Source organism: Sinocyclocheilus rhinocerous, unplaced genomic scaffold (genome assembly GCF_001515625.1).
Source record: "Sinocyclocheilus rhinocerous isolate Xijiao unplaced genomic scaffold, SAMN03320098_v1.1 scaffold284, whole genome shotgun sequence".
In the NCBI taxonomy this organism is placed as follows: domain Eukaryota; kingdom Metazoa; phylum Chordata; class Actinopteri; order Cypriniformes; family Cyprinidae; genus Sinocyclocheilus; species Sinocyclocheilus rhinocerous.
In genome coordinates, this window is record NW_015628031.1 from 919093 (window position 1) to 931377 (window position 12285).

At 34.4% G+C, this 12285-nt stretch overlaps 2 protein-coding genes across 3 annotated transcripts in view; one reads left to right on the top strand and one right to left on the bottom strand.

The window, feature by feature from the left end:
- miga2 (mitoguardin 2) overlaps positions 1–7589 on the bottom strand; it is a 13267-nt gene extending 5678 nt beyond the window's left edge. Inside the window, exons 1-10 of one of the 2 annotated variants that reach the window (XM_016548619.1) lie at positions 7574–7589; positions 6170–6372; positions 4517–4724; positions 3517–3632; positions 3286–3406; positions 2510–2640; positions 1896–2013; positions 1715–1821; positions 1513–1625; positions 142–214 (exon numbers count right to left, since the gene is read on the bottom strand). In XM_016548619.1, coding sequence (XP_016404105.1) covers positions 142–214; positions 1513–1625; positions 1715–1821; positions 1896–2013; positions 2510–2640; positions 3286–3406; positions 3517–3632; positions 4517–4724; positions 6170–6265 — 1083 coding nt within the window. In that variant the 5' untranslated portion in view covers positions 6266–6372; positions 7574–7589. Of the gene's footprint in view, positions 1–141; positions 215–1512; positions 1626–1714; positions 1822–1895; positions 2014–2509; positions 2641–3285; positions 3407–3516; positions 3633–4516; positions 4725–6169; positions 6373–7518 lie in introns of both variants that reach the window. The other variant, XM_016548618.1, reaches the window with a different exon arrangement.
- Positions 7590–8291: 702 nt separating this feature from the next.
- On the top strand, positions 8292–11962 carry LOC107737196 (alpha-N-acetyl-neuraminyl-2,3-beta-galactosyl-1,3-N-acetyl-galactosaminide alpha-2,6-sialyltransferase-like). The gene is made up of 6 exons (XM_016548641.1): positions 8292–8337; positions 8727–8798; positions 8888–9028; positions 10176–10585; positions 10672–10779; positions 11545–11962. The coding sequence occupies exons 2-6, from the start codon at positions 8787–8789 to the stop codon at positions 11747–11749; spliced, it is 876 nt and encodes a 291-aa protein (XP_016404127.1). The 5' UTR covers positions 8292–8337; positions 8727–8786; the 3' UTR covers positions 11750–11962.
- Positions 11963–12285: the final 323 nt, after the last annotated feature.

Below are 12285 nucleotides of genomic sequence, written 5' to 3' on the forward strand. Positions count from 1 at the left end.
TGTGTGTGCGTGTGTGAGAGTGTGTTTGTGTGTGTGTGTGTAATCGTGTGTGAGAGTGTGTGTGTGTGTGTGTAATGGTGTGTGTGTGTGTGTAATTAATGGTGTGTGTGTGTGTGTAATGGTGTGTGAGAGTGTGCTGACCTGGAAGGCCTGGCGAACGCAGTGCAGTTTGGCGAGGAAGTCCTGATCGCTGTAGCACTCCAGAAGTTCGGTTCTGTAACAGAGGCACAAAAATGACACAGAGTGTGTTTTCCCATCAGTCCTCGCTCCCTGAGCTACAACGGAAATCCTCCAGTCCCAGAGGAGAATATGTGAGGAGAACATCTGTACTGTATGTGCAGTAGTGCACCGGGTCCCGTCTCATTTTAGAATCAGTGCTAATGGAGTGGAGTGTAAACTTCAGGAAATTAGTTTGTAATGTATAGGGTTTAGGATATTTAAGGTCCTATAAAAACTTTACTTTATTATTTTAATAATATGGGCTCCATTAAATCTGTTTTATTTTTCTGTCTTAATTTTCCTGATTCCATATTTAATATTTTAATTACATTTGAATAATTAAAAATTATATCAAATCAATTGAATTAATAAACCTTTAACATTTTTTTCTTTAATTTATTGACATAGTAATAGGGCCCTATCAAATGTGTTTGTTTGTTTTTCAGAAATTCTGTGATCAATTTTTCTGTATTATGTTTTATTATTAATGGTGTCAATCAACAGAAATTTGTACAATTTCCTTAATTTTTTGGCAAACAAAGTGATGGACAACAGAGGTTTACATTAAAACTTGGATAAAAATTGTGTGGGATTGTGTGATAATCCTTCAAAAATAATAAATAATATATATTTTATACTACTAAATAAAAATTAATAAACTGAATGATTCTTATTATTTCAATTTCAAATATAGTAAAAAAATAGTGTGATTATATATCAATAATAATAAACTAGAAATAAACTATAATAATGATATAAAATAAAATTATTACTGCTACTACTGCTAAATTAAAATGTTAAACAAAATCTGAAAAACTGCTATTGTAATATTTCACTGTACAATAAAGAAACAAGTATTTAAGAAAAATAATATATTGATAATAGTACATTTTACAGTGCAACTGTAACTACTATATAATTGCAACTATATACTAATATTATAATAATACTTTTTATTCGAATATAAAATTATGTACGTAAAAAAAAAAAAAATTCTACAAAGTGGTTTTGGTAGCAGTATGTAGTGTGCAGCATTTATTTAGAGAGTCAGTATGCAGTGTTTAGGGCAGTGATGGGTAAACTTGGCCCTTCCAGGCCACTTTCCTGCAGAAATTTGATCCAACCCTGATAAAACTCACCTGCCTGTAGCCTTCTAGTAGTCTTAAAGACAATGATTAGCTGGTTCAGGTGTGTTTGATTAGGGTTGGAGCTAAACTCTGAAGGAAAGTGGCCTGGAAGGGCCAAGTTTGCCCACCCCTAAGCTGTCAGTATGCAGTGTGTAGCATGCAGTACCTCAGTGATCTGCAGCCCACGCTTCCATCCTTCACCAAACTCAGGGCTTCTTCATACAGAGCTGCTGGCTTCAGCAGGTGATACGTGTCCTCTAGAGAGAACGTCTCAAACAACTACAGAGACACAGAGGGAAGTGACATCATACACATGCATGAGAAAACACACGACACCCTTAAGTGTGTGTGTGTGTGTGTGTCCTGACCTCAGCAGCAGAGACAAACGAGTCGTCAGAAGTGACTGTCGTGGCATCGTCGTCTTGGATGGGATGGGAACTCCCTAGTGTGGGCAGGATCAGGGTTGCTTCACTCTCTGCACACAAACAGCTTGGCTTAGGAAGCTGAAAACACACAGGTGACGTCAGCACGTGTTTGTGCGTGTCTTACCCAGGTCAGCGAGGAGGCTGTCGGGCGGGATGGTGCTGCCGAAGTCTTCCTGTAGGTGATAGGCTCGGTGCAGCAGAGACTCGAGCTTCTCTGCAAACTCATGATTGTGAAGCTCAGGCTGAAAAATCAAATAATGTGTTTTTATTTGTGATCCTGGACCACAAAACCAGTCACTAGGGCCAATTCTTTTTTTATTGAGATTTATACGTCATCTGAAAGCTGAATAAATAAGCTTTTATAAGGACAATATTTGGCTGAGATACAACTATTCGAAAATCTGGAATCTGAGAGTGCAAAAAAATCTAAATATTGAGAAAATCGCCTTTAAAGTTGTCCAAATGAAGTTCTTAGCAATGCATATTACTAATCAAAGATTAAGTTTTGATATATTTACGGTAGGAAATTTACACAATATCTTCATGGAACATGATCTTTACTTAATATCCTAATGATTTTTGGCATAAAAGAAAAATCGATAATTTTGACCCATACAATGTATTGTTGGCTATTGCTACAAATATGTACACGTGCTACTTATGACTGCTTTTGTGCTCCAGGGTCACATTTAGCAACTCCTGCCATTCTTCTGATGCTTATGAGTAAGAGATATTTACCGAATGGCGCTCCACAAGCTCTGATCCTTGCGGGGCGAGACTGTTTGACCCAGATGCACAGGAATGAGCTCTGTGTCTGATGTTTAAAGCCAGTTCCCACTTGCGCAGGGCTTCCTCAAACAGCTCCATCCCTGCAAGTGGACGAAAGAAGACCAACATGAGCTGCACACATTTCTGCACTTATGGAGGCTATATTCAGAAAAGACTACTTATTGCATTCTGTGCTGTATACGGTCAATTTAAAATGTACATTTTTCAATTTAATTTGACATTTTTTAATTTAAATTGAATTTTTAAATGTAAATGTAATATTTTAAAATGCATTTTCATATTTGAATTTATTGTTGTTTATATATTATTTCAATATTTTAATATTTAAAAATTACAATTAAATTTTAAAATACGCTACTGTTCAAAGGTTCGGGGTTTTTGTTTAATAAGTCTCTTATGCTTACCAAGGCTTCATTTATTTAATCAAAAATACAGTGTGTTGCTTAAAAAAATATAAGCATACAAAATATATTTTGTTTGCTTTTTTTTGCAAACGAAAGTTAAAAAGAGCAGCATTTATGCGAGATAAAAATCTCTTAAAAGATTATAATTGTCTTTAATGTCACTTTTGATCAATTTAATGCATCCTTGCTGAATAAAAGTATTAATAATTTCTTTCAAAAAAGTAAAATCTTACCAACCCCAAACCTTTGAATGGTAGTGTAGCATGTGAAAAAGAATGCAGTATGGATGATACAACAGATCGCAATAGTAAACTACATTACCCATGAGATAGAGGTTCTCCACATTGGTATCCTCTCCGACTCCCGGCTCCTCTGCCACTGGCTCCGCCTCCCACGGCGTCCCAGTGTTCACTGATTGGTTGGGAGAGGAGGGAACTCGCATCTGAGGCGGACCCAAACAAAATGGATAAAAATGTATGGTTAGGCCTTTTAACAGGAGTTAGTTGATAAATAAACAGGCAGACAGTGTGTGTAGCTGTGAGATTCACACACAGAGGCGATGCTGTGTGAAGAGCTCGAGTGTTTGCTCTGTGCGAGAGACGAGACGCCGCTGAGAGTGTCATTACTGCAGATGCTGGGACTCATCATCTGACGCCCTGCAACCGACCCTGAAAACACACAAATGAACAAATACAAATAACTGTATAGAGTAATTTATAAATTAAAACTGGATTTTTTTTAATTAAAGATTTTGATGTAGTATATAGACATATTCTCAAAATAGCTTAACTAACTCCATGAATATAAAATTAACATTGGACATTACATGTATAGACATTTATTTCTTATTTATAAAATATGAATTTAATATTGTAATATTTTATATTATAATATAAATATGGAAATTAAATAATTACAATACTCTCACATTTGCTCAAAATGAGCTGATTAATTTCTTGAAATTTTTCACAAAAACTAATTTACGGCCATTTTGTTCCAAGAAACATTAACTAAAACTATACTTGTATATATTTCATATTTATAAAGTTATAATTTTATATTATCATATTTTGCATTATAATACAAAAATGAGGGACATTAAAAAATTTAAATACTCTCACATTCACTCAAAGTAGCATGATTAATTTCATGAAAATGGTCACAAAAACTAATTTACAACTGTTTCAAGAAACCTTGACTACAATTATAATTGTATATTACTTTATGTTTATGAAATTAGAATTTTAATTTATAATATTTTATTTTACAATATAACATTATGGACATTAAAAAATGTAAATACACACACACTGACTCAAAGTCACCTGATTGATTCATTTAAAAAAAAAAATCTAATTTACAATGGTTTTGGATGCAAGAAACCTTGACTAAAATTATATTTTTATATGATTAAAAAATACATGCATGCATACATGCATACATACATATATACACAGTTGTATATTATAATATTTTATTTACAATTAAATAAAAATTTAAATACAACATTATTGTATAGCACAGCCTCTTCAAAATACGTGAATCCGCTCACCTCTCTTGAGCGAGGCCGGCCGGCTGGTTCGGAGCAGCTGTTCTGGGATGCCCACAGGTTTCTGTGCTTCTTTACTGACCGTCTGCTTCCTCTTCCTGCCCCGTCTCTTTAACTGATGCGCGGTCAGTGCCAGAGCCACGCTGCCCAGAGCCGTGGCGAACAGCACCTTCTTCAGACTAGGGCTCATCTTCAGCTGAGAGAATATAGACTGAGAGAAAGATAGACATGACGGAGAAATGAGGGATGTCCGAAGGGGACAAAAAAAGAAAAGGAGAGAACAAAACAGGAATCATTTATTAGCCGTTTTCACTTTGCATTTATTATTTAAAGGGGTCCTATTATGCTCTTTTACAAAGTCTTGATTTTGTTTTGGGGGTGTACTAGAACAGGCTCTCATACTAGGTAAAAAAAAAACTTTATAGGGGAAAGCGAATGAAATAAGAATAACTGCATAGAATAGCTGCAAGAATAATTGTAAAAATAAATATTTATTGTAAAAACATGTTCAACTAAAACCACTAAAAATTGTTTTTGAAATAAAAATAATTGAAATAAAGCAAAAATAAAAAAGAAGAAAAGTTGCAGGACAAAAATTACTAAAACTAACACTGTATAAAAAAATTAAAAAAATTGAAAATATAAATACAAATATAAATAACAAATATTTCAAATATTATTAAAAAAATATTACCTTTTTAATTAAAATGAAAATATTAAGTTAAAAGATTCATGAAAATATTAAGTTAAAAGCTTATTCAAAATAATATTAAAAACTTAAATACTTGCACATTCATCAGAGTAACTTGATTAATTTCATGAAAATGGTCACGAAAATTAATTTAAGACTGAAATTATAATTTTATGTTATTTGTTGTATGTTTTTATTATAATCTGAAATTATAATATCTTATATTACAAAATAAAATTGTGGACACTGAAAAAATTTAAATACTTGCACATTCACTCAAAATATTGTATTTTATATTACTTCATATTTCTACAATTATAATTTACAATTATAATATTTTAATATAACATTAATAACAATAACATTATACAATATAACATTACAGACATTAAAAAATGTAAATACTCACACACTGACTTAAAGTAGCCTGAATAATTTCATAAAAATTATCACAAAATTGTCAAAACTTGTTAAAGCCTGTTATTATTCTAAACTAAAACTAGTAAAAAAAAAGGTAATTAAAATAAAGCATAAGTAACATAAATATAAATAATAAATATTAAATGAAGACTGTTAATTTACTGAAATAGATAAGTTTAAGTTAAAGTAGTAAAATTACTAAAACTGAAATAAAAATCAATTCAAGCTAAAAATAAAAATATAAAAAAGCATTAAAAATATTCATAGTGTAATTGCTACAAATAAAAATGATAAATAGACAGCAGGAAAGCATTGTTGATGCTAAGGTGTTATGAGACGTATTATTAATAGTGTTAAATAGGCCCTTAAAGAGAAACTTTAGCTTTTTTGACAGCTAACACACAATATAAAGTCAAAGACCTGTGACGCATCAGCATTTTTCTACATGTGTATATAGTTGCAGAATAAGAAGAAAGCTTGTTTGTGTGTAAGGAGCAGCTGTGAGGCGTGTGATCAGATATACAGAGGTGTGTTGTGCTGTGTACCTGTCCAAAGGTGGAATACAGGAACACAGGTATCTCAGCCACGGTCATGGCTAAGGCCTGCATGATGGACACGCCCTCAGCGCTTCTGATTGACATCTCAGCTCCGCCCCTTCCTCCTGCAGATGCTTTCACATCCGAGTCGCTCCAGACAGATCCTGGAACAGCTGGAGTTCAGTTCTGTCCTAGCTCCTCATTATTGTTGCCTTGGAGACAATGAAAACACGGTTCATATTGTTCTAGTGCTTTAGATTGGACGCTTTGCTTATATAAACACCATATGCAAAACATGAGTCAATATTGGCAATTTAGAGAAGACACCTCATATTCTGGCATTTACATACAACAATAAAAACTTAAATTGACCTATAAATACTGATCATTTCTTTATTTTAAAGTTTAATTACATTTGATAATCAACATCATATATATCAGATCTGATCAAAGCTTAGATAGACATATACACATACACACACACACAGACAAACATAAAAGGACAGCAAAAAATGATATTTTGGATGATGAAATGTCTATTTCAGTAATAAGTGTTTTTGAATTATATATATTAAAAAATAATAATATTAAGCTCACTTCCCCTCAAAATTCTCATTATTGTAATGTGAAATCACTCCCATTACTATAAAATGAAAACATAATTATTAATAATTATATATTCTATAAATATCTACACAAATATTTTTGTATATTTACACACACACACACTTTTTTAAAGATATTTAACATCTGAGGTTTGGGCTATAAAAGTGATTATCAAAAGTAATCAGATCTCAGGTAATCAAACTTCAACATAGAGGAAAACAAACACAGAAACATCTGCAGAAATATCTGTACAGCTAGTCAAACTGTAAGATCACACACCCCCTTATCTGTCATGTTACAATCTGACAGCCAGTTCAAGACATAATTACATGAATCATAACCATCAGCTGCTACAGAGGAAAGTGTTTCTTGAGGAATCAGTTTATTGATTCCTGCAACTAACATACATCATAAACGAATATCAGAAGTCACTGGCAGCTACAAAATCACACAGATTGTGAATGAGCAGAATCTGTTTATTTTAAAGTAATTCATATCATTATTATCTGCTGATTTTGTTATTCTTATTGAATTTATACTCATTCAATAAACTGCCCCTCTATGTGTCCATGTCCTTAGACACCAGCAGCACATTAGCTTAGCTCAACACACACAAACACCAGGCTCTTTTAAGACAGTTTCCAGTCATATATACATTTATATATGCATAAAGCCGGAGCTAATTCAGACACATCATAGCAGCTTTAAACGCAATATCAAAAGTGAAAGAGTGAAAAGCAGCCCACACTCACTTTCTCCTGGTTTGGAAGGACATTTTCAATTTCATTCCGCATTGCACACACTAACCTGTGATTTCCTGGTGGGCGGGGCAGAGTTTTGAGCTACAGCGGAATAAACCTATAACAGCTTTAGATGGTTCAGCGGTAACCAATCGGGGAAGAGGAGGGGAAGACGCAACGAGTTGGTTATCCAATGACATCAACAGTCGCTACGCGACTCTTGGCCCTCCATAAACTGACATCTGACTGCACCGAGTACATTTTAATAATAATAATAATAATAATAATAATAATAATATAATATTTTTGAAAATATAAATAATATTACGATTACGTGCAATATACATTGACAAAGTGGTCCACACAGTCGTCAAAAGTGGAAATTACACAAATGAAAGTTAATTTTCCAGTAGTAACTATACTTGTAGTAATATAATATTTTAACAGTTATCATGATAAAATATAAATATGACGACGGTAAAGTATGATAATGATTTATTTTGTTTTGTTTTATTATTATAAAATCTGTGATATTTTAGTTAGGCCCTGAGTCATTTACATTTGTTAATATCTCGTTTAAATAATTAAATACATGTTTTACCTTACTTTTTTCTACGTAGTCCAAAATTTATTCTCATATTTCCAAGTAATATACAATTTAAGTTATTATTATTATTATTATTATTATTATTTATATTATTATTGTTATTGTTATTATTATTATTATTATTATTATTATTATTATTCCTCCAGCATCACACTGAGAGGCGGAACTAAAGTCACAGCAGGGTTTTCCTGTCGGAACGTAAATATCAGCGTGTCAAGGAAAATGTAAGAAAGCTAATCTTACAGCTAATTATGTTGTTATCTATTGTTTTCGTGCTCTCCATATACTAATATGCGATTACAGTTAAGGCACATAAAATTATTATGTAATGGGTTGTAAATTGATGTCATGATGTGTTTATTGTCGTTCCGCTGCGATAAAAGTTTGTCAATATGTCAGCAGGTTTTTTTTACTGTAGTCAAAAGCATATTAAAAGTTAAAAGTATACACACACACACAGCATTCACTGAACACACATTGTATGTATGTATGTGTATGTATGTACAGTATATATATATATATACATACACACAAACACACTGCATACATTCACATATGTGTGTTCATTGAGTGCTTGTTGGAGAAAGTAACTTGAGTTTTCATATTTTCTCAGGAAAATGAGGGTTTCCTCCCCAGTTGAGCGGCTGGGTTGGAGCTTCAGCCTCAATAGGACATGAAATCCCTGGTATTGCTTTCATATTTTATAGTATGACTAGAAATGTGTCAAAAACTGTTGACTCTGAATGAACCTCTCTGACGTTCTTCATCCCTCAGAGGTTTCACTGGATCTGCCTCTTCCTCCTCTCTGTTTGTCTGTTGCTATGGTACAATCATGTGACGAGGTCTGGACGTGCCATGAAAACAGGCCTGCGTGGTTATGTGAGGGTTCATCCCAACACTCGCTCAGCTTCATATGTAAGTTGCTTGACCCTTTGTACAAGTTTTAAAGGAACAGTTCATCCAGAAATGAAAGTGAAAGATGAAATGAAAGATGAGTTTTTCAATGGAGAACGCAATATTATTGATAGAGGACTCGTATTTTAGGTGGAAGCAACGGTGTGAAGTTAAAACATCTTAATGATGGAGTAGTTTCTTACAAACATGCAGCTTTTTGCGTTTGTTTGGACTCTCATTCTGACGGCACCCATTCACTGCAGAGGATCCATTGTTGAGCAAGTTATGGAATGCAAAATTTCTCCAAATCTTATCTACTTATCTACATCTTGGATGGCCTGAAGGGGAGTACATTTTCAGCAGATTTAAATTTTTGGGTGAACTATTTCTTTAAAATGTACTCATACTTTAGCATACATCATAGATGCAAACTCACCTTTCAGTGACAACTCACTTTTTTTAGATCAAAATAGGTCACCTATGAGATTTGATTAGATCCAATGAAAAAGTGTTTTTATGAGGGGGGGTCTTGCAAGGGTACTTGTGATCTTACAAGGGTAAATAAAGAAGTGTTGTTTCAATAAGTTTTACATAGTATTTTCTTTACTCTTTACTTCAAAAACTATGTCTAAAAAGGGTAATATTTCATGTATTTGAGGTCTGAGATGTGGGAACGGTGAAGAGAGAGAGGACAAACATTTAGCATTTGTGACCCTGGAGCACAAAAGCAGTCTTAAGTCTACATCAATGGAAAGCTTATTTATTCAGCTTTGAGATGGTGTATAAATCTCAATTTCAAAAAATTGACCCTTATGACTGGTTTTGTGGTCCAGGGTCACATTTTAGGCCAGCATTGCCATCTAATCAGCCAATATTGTCTTAAATAGCCTGCATAGCACTTCATCTTTTATAACATGGGATTCTGACCAAATATATTCAATCTTGATTTTTGTAAAATGTTGCAACAAAATGTTTTTTTTGTGTGCGAAAATATAAGGTAATAAAAAATATTTTTAAAAATACCTTAAAGTTGCTACAAATAAGCATGTAAAGCAAATATCTTTGAAAGAAATTCCGTGTGGAGCATGCCTCCGATCCGCGCAATGTTCTCACCTTTTTTCCCCCTTACCTGTTTGCATCTCTGATATGCAGTATAATGTGTTTTCAGTTCCTGGACTTCCGCTGCGGCCGCTGTGCCGTGGTGTCCAGTTCCGGGCAGATGCTGGGCGGTGCACGGGGTCAGGAGATCGACGGACAGGACTGTGTGATCCGGATGAACGCGGCGCCCAGCGTCGGATATGAGGCTGATGTGGGGAACAGGACCAGTCTGCGTGTGGTCTCTCACACCAGCGTGCCACACCTGGTACGGCAGCAGGGCTATTTCTTCGGGCGAGAGGCGGAAACTAGATACGTCATTTGGGGCCCTGAGAAAAACATGAGGGAGGATGGAAAGGGGAAAATCTTCAATGCACTAGTGACGCTGGCCAAGAAGTATCCACAATCACATATCTACACCGTCACCAGAGAAAAGGTCCAGTACTGCGACAGCGTCTTTCAAAACGAGACGGGCAAAAACAGGTTAGTCTTCCTCTATTCTATCATCTTTGTTATGTAAAAAAGTCATTGTAAATGTAGTAAATGGATCGCTTTATTATCTCTGGCAGGATGAAATCGGGGGCGTTTCTCAGTACAGGGTTTTTTACCATGATTTTGGCTCTGGAGGTGTGTGACAGTGTTCTGGTTTATGGAATGATTGACGGCTCTTACTGCAGGTGAGTTCAGTTGGTTGAGTTTAGTTTGTTAAGAAAAAAATTAATAAAATTCAGTCATTTTTGCTTTGCCATAAATTATGGATCTGACATTATATATGTGACCCTGGACCACAAAACCAGTCATAAGGGTCAATATCTTCATGGAACATGATCTTTACTTAATATCCTAATGATTTTTGGCATAAAAGAAAAATCGATCATTTTGACCCAATGTTGGCTATTTCTACAAATATACCCGTGTTACTTATGACTGCTTTTGTGCTCACATATATAGAATTGCATCTCCTCTGTACAAAAAACAATTTATAGAATTAATGGTCTGTAGAATTTTACACATGTATTTATAGCTCAGTATATTATATAATCAATAGATTCATATTTTGAAGTGAATATTAATTTGGTATATCATGTAATCAACGGATTCATATTTCGAAGCGAATATTCATTTATTTATTAATATAAAAAATATTAATATAATATTTATGTATATATATATATAGAGAGAGAGAGAGAGAGACTAGAAATAATTTAGAATGATTTAGAAATAATACATTAATATGATAAATAATAATAAATTAATATAACATTAATTAAATTAATATAATTAATTAAGTATATTTTGTTATGAATTTAGCATCCTGTGAGCTTGATTTGGACTATGCATATCTATGGACTACAAAATATCTAAACATTTATGCATTTTTGCCTGTTTCTTTTGTAAAATGATATTTCTTCACTAACTTCTGTGTTTTGGCTTGATTATAGTAACGCCAACCACTCGTTTGTGCCGTACCACTACTACGAGCCGTCGCGTCTGGATGAGTGCCGCATGTACCGCACTCACGAACACGCCAAGAGGGGCGGCCATCGCTTCATCACAGAGAAGCTCATTTACAGCCGCTGGGCGTCTCCGGGGAAACTACGCTTTGTTTACCCACCCTGGTCACAGCAGGAACATCAGCAAGACTAGTTTCAACCAGGTCTGACCCTGTGTGAAGTTGTAGGTTGTATGTCAGTTTATGAAAAACCACTGCGGTGCTTTTACTGTGTACCTTCAGCTGTCAGTTTGGCGTTTGAATCATGCTGCTTTGCATTTGTGTGTTCGGTACAGTTTTATTCCTTCAGTCTTAAGGGGTCATATGATGCGATTTCAAGTTTTCCTTTCTCTTTGGAGTGTTACAAGCTGTTCGTGAATAGATAAGATCCCTAAAGTTGCAAAGACTAAAGTCTCAAACCCAAAGAGATATTCTTTATAAAAGTTAAGACTCGTCCACGGCCTCCTAAAACGGCTCGTTCTAACACGCCCCCACATGTCTACGTCACGATGTGGGAAGATTTGCATAACGCCGCCCAAATGTTCACGCAAAGAAAGAAGGCATAACTTTTATTTTCGCTGTAGTATTGTTGCTGCCGCCGCCATTTCGTGGAGACGCTGTATGTCTCGTTGCGAAAGCGAAACTACTTTGTTTGGTCTTCCAAAAGAGGACACGACTAGAAATCAGTGGT